The sequence below is a fragment of the Eucalyptus grandis genome, chromosome 9 (genome assembly GCF_016545825.1).
Source record: "Eucalyptus grandis isolate ANBG69807.140 chromosome 9, ASM1654582v1, whole genome shotgun sequence".
NCBI classification, from domain to species: Eukaryota; Viridiplantae; Streptophyta; class Magnoliopsida; order Myrtales; family Myrtaceae; genus Eucalyptus; species Eucalyptus grandis.
The window spans coordinates 32,643,329-32,651,455 of NC_052620.1; the positions used below are offsets into that span (position 1 = coordinate 32,643,329).

Here is an 8,127-nt window from a genome sequence, read left to right on the forward strand (position 1 = left end):
AATTTCACAACCTCCTTTCCTAGTCTCTCTCTAGACCGAATCATGAAAGTTGTCAATGGGATACCATTGCTATATTACAATAACGTCCATCCCCGATCTCTCTCTAGACCAAACCATGAAGGCTATCACTAGGACTATGTTGCTACGCCACGACAACCCCAACATTCACTCCAAGTCTTTTTCACTAGACCGAATCACGAAGGCTACCCAGAAACTGTTTTGCTTACAAAATTCCTTCCTCAAAATATTCTACACCAATCAATCATCAGCCATAATAGCTTTTGTTTGGAGCACGTAGTAGAAACCCAACACCTTCATATGAATAGATAACCACTAGATGAAGTTCAAGTCCAAACCGATCAATATACATAGTTGGATTCACCTTCATTAAAAAACTTAAACATGATGAGTTATTAATTCAACTAAAATATATTAGCCACTACACACCACATCAATGCCCTAATTTCATAGCAAATATCTTGAAGGGTAACATGGTGTTGATATAGACGTCCCTTTGATACTTTATCTTGCAGGAACAAGTTACACCAAAATCCGGAATTAACATAGGATGCGACGCGAAGGAGGCCTTTCTCCATGCGCTTGACTTTCTGGAATTTGCTATGAGAAATCATAATCGCATTAGTTCCTTTTATTTTCCTTCTTTCTAGTAAAGTTGAGGTATGGACGGGCAGTTGGGAACTGATTGCCTCTTCATCATGGTGGCAGCCCCTGGGGCATGCGACACTTGATAATTGCTGAATTAGACTGAGGCTGAACTTTTGCGAGTGATTCCAGTAGAAAGCGTCGACATGCAGAGATCGTATATATTTGTATCTGGAAAATACAATATTCTCCCGTTAGGGAAAAGATTAAAATGTGGGAAAAGTCAATTCTCTTTCGATACAAAAGCCAGTGAAGAACCGACTTTTCAAAAGTCAAATTTGGAAATCGCTACCACCCTAACTTTTTGACTTATGCTTTTGGCTTTTGGTGAAGACAAATATGAGAAATATGTCCATTTTGAAATAATTTTACGTGCACTTTTACTATTCTTCGATTGAAAATCGCCACGGCAAAGTTTCTTTCTTACCCCGACACAAAAGGAAAAAAATTGAAAGAGATAACTTTTCAAACACCCGAATTTGATTGCCACATGTTTTGACCGAAGAAAAGAAGAAGAGAACTTGATCATTACATGCCAATCAAAGCCATAAGCCGAAACTTGAAAACAGGCTCGAAATTTAGCCCGACTTATCAGGAGCAAAGAGGATCCTTCATGCTTCCGAGGCTATGGGGTGACTACACGGAGAAAACATTATGGAAAAGGCAAAACTTGAGTTCTACTCTTTAATCGATTGAAAATGGGCAAAGGGTCAAAGGTTTCGAGCTTCGACACGAAATGGGACGGTCAAAAAGGAAGGATCCGATGTTCCGTTCCGATAGTCCTCAAGGGGCTCGCTTCAGGTGCATGCGGGGCCTTGTCCTAATGATGAATATTATCAAGCTTTCGAATGTCAAAACTCATGAAGTCTATTTCGCTGCCGACGCTCTCTCGATGCCGAATTACGAGGCACGAAATGGGTTCGAGTCCGATTCGTCAATCGTCATGATGCCCAATCTCAAAGTTTGAACATATTATCGCGCATGTTTCTCGTGCTCTGCGATGACAAGGGTTCGCGCCCATGCTCTGGAATCGATGGCGAACGAGCCTTCCACCTCACGTGAGCGCCTAATTTGACTGGAGATGCGAGACCTTCTCCCCATGTTTCTGGAATTTGTCGCCTGAAGTCCAAAAGTACCATGATGATGATTGAATTTTTTTTTCTTCCTTTCCGGTTTGTCGAATGAGTGAAGTGGCGTGATGATTATCGTTGCAAACATTAATGGCGATTTGCGTGCCGGTCTGTTCGCACGGGCCCGTAAGTCTCGATGAGCTTTTCTCAAGTTAGGTTGATAAGTACGAAAGTCGGGCTGAAGCAACCATGATTCTTCACTATTTAATTCATATCCTCGAAGGAAGATAGATTCTCATGGGATGTGCCGAGGTCCTTGCGCAATTCAAGTTTGAATCGTTCTTCGGTTGTTCACTTTCCCACATCAAATCAGGATTTTTCTCATCTATGGTTCGAGAATCAATGATGATTCTTTGAAGATGTCGCTTCCACTTTTTGTTAAGAGCCACGGTCCATTTTAGCAGCTCAAAGAGGCTTTCCCCCTTCGAACCTAATAAAGAGTGCAATCGTAAGCGATGTGTCAATGCACATCTCATGTAGCTCAGGTAATAAAACAAATTATATGAGACTTTATTTTATTTGCAACGATAAATACATGGACCATAGAGGGAATTTCTTGTCGAGTTATATTAACAATGTTGGAACCTATTTAAACTAAGGCCCAAAACAAATTTTCGCACATTGCAACTATAGCATGCTGAACCTATTTAAACTAAGGCCCAAAACAAATTTTCGTACATCACAACTGTAGCATGCGGCAAATATTCAATCCGAGGATAACTGAAATACCTTTTTTTTTTATTAAAATCATAATAATAATAATAATAATTAGATGAGCAATTTCTGGTACCAACTTCTACTGAATGCATTTACATAAATCTCATGACACGTTACATGCTACCTTCACATAAACAACTTAAAATACATGTGAACCCAAAAAAAAAAAAAAAAAAAAAGGACCAATTTATTTGTTCGTCTATAATCACATGGCACGTCAATTAGTTAAAAAGGATCCGTCACCACTTCCTTAGTGTACATACGTAGCACGTCAAACACCAAAATCTGGTCATGTCTCCGAGGACTTCGTGAGATTGAGATGCGAGCATCGGCTCTTGCTCAGGAAAGACGGAAAGTAAGGAGAGGAGACGAGTCGGGGGGCCAATAGAGATAGGACACTTGTACGATAAAAAGGGCCCGGTTTTCCACCATGATGCCGATAGCCCAGTTGGTGTGTCGTGGCGGAAATGCCTACTAGACCCGATCATGGACCCGGAATCTCTCTCAGATGGGCGGTCTACCGGGAAGGCCCGGGTCAAATGATTTTGGGCCCCGCGTGGGCGTTATTGGGCTTGGCTCAGAGATGAGAGGCCCGACCATCTTTCTCGCGGGCCAAGCATGCACGTTGCGCCAACGCCAATGGCCCTATCATTAGTGCGGATTCGACCGGGCCGCCCATTATACTTCAAAGCTTTTTTACTCCGATTTGGCGACTTGATGATTTTTTATTTTATTTTTTTGGTCAAGAGATTTTCTATTAATGAATCCCCTAAATTCTATATGGTTCGTTTATCTCAATTTGCTGCCTCTTTTTTTTTTTTTTTTTTTTTTTTTGGTTGGGGGGGCCTATGATTCTCAGCTAAAAATTGCTTCCCTCTATCTTAACTGATCCTAATCGCGATTTCCGAAACACGAGAACGGCCAGAGGAAACGGAGATCAGCTGGATTCGAAAGTTCATCATGTACACAACTTTCTCATGACCCTCTTCACTGTACATCGCCAATCATCATCTCTCTTTTCCCTCCTTTCTTCCTTTTTCGATCTTCTCGTCTCTCAGCACCTCTCAAGCCTATACACTCAGGGCTACCAGAAGACGATCCACTCAGCAGTCTCCCGCTCCTACGTCAGCGAACCGGATTGAAACTTCATGACTCTCCAGCTATCCTCGTTGTTCTAGCTCTCGTCACCATCTTCTCGCTCCTCGTAACTGCACCAGCTCCTGCGAATCAGGAAGCGAAAGTACCGGAAATATCAGGAACGGAAAGAATTCTAGCTAGAGTAGCTCAGCTTCGTCACAGAGCGTCCTTCCTCCTCTCTGCTTTCCACGATTTCTCGGAAGATTTGAAAAGGAGAAGCGAAAACTAAACGATCGACGAAACGAACCTCGTTTTGTTCAGCTTAAGGACTGGATCGGGTTGACCTTGCCGCTCAGAGGGGAGCATGGCAAGTTCGGCCGCGAGAAGACGACGACGTCCGCGCGCGACGCCGCCACCGCCACCGCCACGGCCGCGCCGCCGCTGCTGCTGCTGCTGCTGACCTTGTCCTTGGCGCTGAGGCCCTCGCCGATATCTTCGCCGAGGTGCAGATCCTCCTCTCTGATCCTCAGCACCTGGCTGTGCAAGCGGGCCAGCTCCTTCTCCGCCCGCCGCATCCACTTCCCCGCCAAAGACCGCGGCGACTCCACCTCCACCGGCGATCCCCCGCTCTCCGCGTCCGCCGCGGACGCCTTCGGCCTCCGGCGGTCGACCGACCGGTCGCAGCCCCTCGCCCCCGCCCCGGCGAAGGCGAGCTCTGCCGCCGCCGGTCCCCGCTGCTGCGAAGGCAGCGCCTTCTTCTTCTTCTCCGCGTCGAAGCTGGGGATCCGACTGTCTCTCACCGTCATCTCGGCCCGTTTCAGAAGCACAGAAGCGAAACGATCAGGAGCAGCGTTCGAAATCTTTGCCGAAACGCCGCGAGATGAAAATTTTAGCGGAAGTCGCGATGAAACGAATGATGGCGACGACGGAAGCGGTATTTATACTCGCGAAGCGGCAGGGAGAGAGAGAGAGAGAGAGAGCGAAACGGTGCGGATTGGGGGGGGTTGCGTTTCGGAGGAGTAGTAATTGCGGGGAGCTTGAGTTACGTGGTGGGAAGGAACGGCTCGGCCGTGCACACGTGGCGGGGAAGAGAGAGAAAGGGGCGCTCCTCGGCACGTGTTGACCGAGATATGATAGAGAGAGAGACAGACAGGGGGCTGCAATCATGTGGTTAAAAATTTATGATTGGAATCGAGGAAGAAGGCGGGCTGTTTCCGTTTCGCGGGGCAACGACGAGCTCTTGGATCGCTACGGATCGCGCCACGTCACCGAATCCGCCACCGCCACGTCGCCGCGGTTCGGATTCGCAAACCCCCCTCGTATCTCGTGTTATTTTATGGATGGGGCCGGTCCCGACCGAGATTTTTTCCTACGTTTGTGCCCGACGATGATTGATTGATTTGTTTAATTTAATCGGAACGGGGGGCTCCTCGATTTGAAAATTCAAGACACACGCGGGAGCCGGCCACTGGTTCGTGTACGTGTTCGTGCTTCACGTGTTCCCTTCTCGGGGGCCACGTGGCTCGGGATCCGGCACGTCAAAAACAGGGGATTGGTTCGAGTTTTCGGGAGTGCCGTCGGCAGAGGGAACGAGTGTCGCGGCGAAAGCGACGGTCCGTGCGCTGTCGAACGGGAGTGGCGACGACGAAGACGGAGACGAAGACCCGAAGCCTTTTGGTTTTCTCGTGTGGGGTTTCGGGCCTTCGTGAAGTGAGGAACGAACGGGGATCGAGAGGGGTTGTGTGTAGAAGAAGAGTCGCGGTCGCGGGTGGTGTGGGAGTTGCGATTTTCAATTTCGGGGGCCCCGCTCGTGAACCCAAGGTGTGGAGCGTCGGCCGAGAGGGGGAGCCTTTTTCAGGCTTTTGGGACCGATGACCGGTCGCTTGATAACGGTGATCTCGTGGGGGATGCTGACGCTGCTGGCGGCACGAGCACCTCGCTCTCCGTCTGGACGGACCATCTCGCTACATTTTTTTTCCCTTTTTCTGGCCGCTTCTTCGACGATGGTCCCCCTTCTTCCGTTTCGCGCGGGCCCATGTAATCAAGGGCGATCGATTTCGAAGTGGGTAGATCCTAAATGAAAAGGGCTTTCTTCTTATCGTTTCCCAATTTCAAGATATGGAAAATTGAGTTTCAAGAAGTGTGTCTAACTCTAAGTAATATAATAGCATATCATCTGAGCAATCTGTGACGAATTAATTGAAGATATTTGATGGATTCAAAATTGAGAATCGGATCCAAATGAGTTCTACTTAACAAGGCTAGTTTTTGCATAGAACCGATGACGATGTTTGTTGTATAAAACCACAAATGAAACTAATCAAGGCGGATTTCCCAATTCTTCACCCAGCTTGTTGCGAGAAAGGCAAATATATTTCGTTGGGAATCCCTTGGAATTCTACTTCAATTGCATTAATAATGGGGTAAGCATGATTTTAGGATAGAATTGGAAACTTGAGAACTAGACTTATGAGAATCGGTGCGATTCTAGGCTCTATGATTTGCAGCATGAGTTTTAGTTTTCAAAAATTGAGAGACCTATTCCAATGAGTAAATTCCTAATAGAACCGAGAACTTAGAACCTGAAATAAGCTTTGTATTTATCTTATTTTATGTCTTCGAGCGATCCTACAAATATTCCATAGTGGCCAATGATAAGTATGTAATTTAAAACTGCTAATTTAAGTTTTCATTTTCAATGATATCCATAATTGAAACTTTTATTTTACTAATATCTTATAATTTTCACGTGTCTAATTATAAATTGTAATAAGTGGATCGTAACAAATGATGGTTATTAGAGGTAGTGATTCAATACAATCATTCATTTAAGAGTATATGTGAAATCTGAATAGATCTTGAAACCTGTGATGAAATAAAGTTCTAGATTTTTGAATATGTAGTGAGTAGATTTCGAGTTCAAAAAAAAATTAGGAACCTATTTTGATGAGCAAATTTCAAGTTTCAAGTGAAACTTGAACGGAACCATTATCGCTCAACTTTAATTAATAGCTCAAATGCAACGGAACAACAATGACAACCAGGAGCCTAAGGTTCTAGGGGACCACCTTCTACCTCCATAATTGAGACCCCGTGATACTATAAACTTGGGAAGCCCAACCGAAAGGATTAACTCAAATCTAGAAGAAGTCATTGGTTAGGCAGAGCATCTTATTGCAAGGTGCGCGGTCGGGTTCTAGCAGCAGTTATTTGCCTAAGCCAGCGGTCCACGCATAGCTTTCTCGAATTTTCCTCAAAAAAAATGCACCAAAACTGTTAGGCACCGGCATTTGATGCCGTGCAAAGCCCAAAAAGCATCACGCGACAAGGAGACGAACATGGGGCTCGGCCTCGCCCAAACGAAAAAGCGTCGGTGCCGAAGTTGCTGATTTTCAAGCTCAAGGCATGTGATATTACTCTGGTGTTTTGCAGGCGAAAGGACCCAAAGATCACGAGGTATGTGCCCCGCTGGCTTGAGAGGGACTCGCCCATCTCCGTGAATCCATCCACATTTCCCACTTGTCACCAGTGACAAGGTCACCGGCTCTTGTCCAGTCCAGCTCCAAGGTGGAACCGGAAACTGGACCGAGAGGACCATTTCTCAATATTCGGAACTAGGGATTGGGCCCGTTGGTCTTGAGACCGAGAACCGGACAAACCCATCAGTCCAGTCCACCTGATCCGGTCCAATCGAACCAATCACCTATTTTTTCTCACTACTTGAAACCGACCGAGATAATGTTTAGTTTATATTTTACTAATTCTTTTGAAAAAATATAAAATAAAAAAATATATCCAATCGATTTGGTCCGATTTCCCCTTCCAGTTCCCTTTGGAACTAGGAACTGACCAACACTCCCAAAAACCGGACCAAACCGGTAGATTTGGTCCAGTCCGGACACTTTTTGGTTTGGGTGGTCTATTTTGCATGCCCCTACCGGCGACGACACATGGGGCGCTTTCAAACTGCATGCAATCGAATGGCCAGAAAGCACAGCAGTTGGTTGAATCTGAGCAGGCTTCCGAGTCAATTAAAAGATAGAGCTCCCACCGAAAATTTGGCGCAAGATGGATATGATTGCAAGCGATCCGTTTGGAACAAGGCATTACCAGAATAATCTGAGTCAGAGCAGCGCTAACGAAAGTTACACAAAAAGGCCCTTTACCTTCTCCACCACCACTTCTAAAACAAATCGTGACGAGGAATATAATACTGAGTCAATCAGTGGAAGCACTACCATTCATCACCACACATTATGAGACAGGACGGTGTCGATAACACAGCACGAAGGCCAGAACACCTGTACGATTCAGCGACACCTCATCCGCACGCCACATAATAGTTTCTGCATCACCTAATCGCTAGGCAGGTTCATCAACCTAACATATACACAAGCAGGCAACATGACTAACAAAGTAGCCTAAACCCACCGGATTAGAATCGACTGCCAACCCTGTCTTCCGGGCCAAATGTTCCGAGCAGCCAAAGACCAGAGACGCGTAGCAATAAACACTTACCCTAACAGGTTGAAGGCCCCCA

At 46.0% G+C, this 8,127-nt stretch overlaps 1 protein-coding gene across 1 annotated transcript; it reads right to left on the reverse strand.

The window, feature by feature from the left end:
• Positions 1 to 3,430: 3,430 nt before the first annotated feature.
• Positions 3,431 to 4,556, reverse strand: LOC104419356. The gene is made up of 2 exons (XM_010030994.3): positions 3,895 to 4,556; positions 3,431 to 3,730 (listed from the first exon to the last, which is right to left on the reverse strand). The coding sequence occupies exon 1, from the start codon at positions 4,391 to 4,393 to the stop codon at positions 3,905 to 3,907; it is 489 nt and encodes a 162-aa protein (XP_010029296.2). The 5' UTR covers positions 4,394 to 4,556; the 3' UTR covers positions 3,431 to 3,730; positions 3,895 to 3,904.
• Between the last annotated feature and the right edge of the window lie 3,571 nt (positions 4,557 to 8,127).

What these genes read in the sequence shown, in the direction of transcription:
- LOC104419356 (XM_010030994.3), bottom strand. Translation starts at nt 4,393, where the DNA reads ATGACGGTGAGAGACAGTCGGATCCCCAGCTTCGACGCGGAGAAGAAG.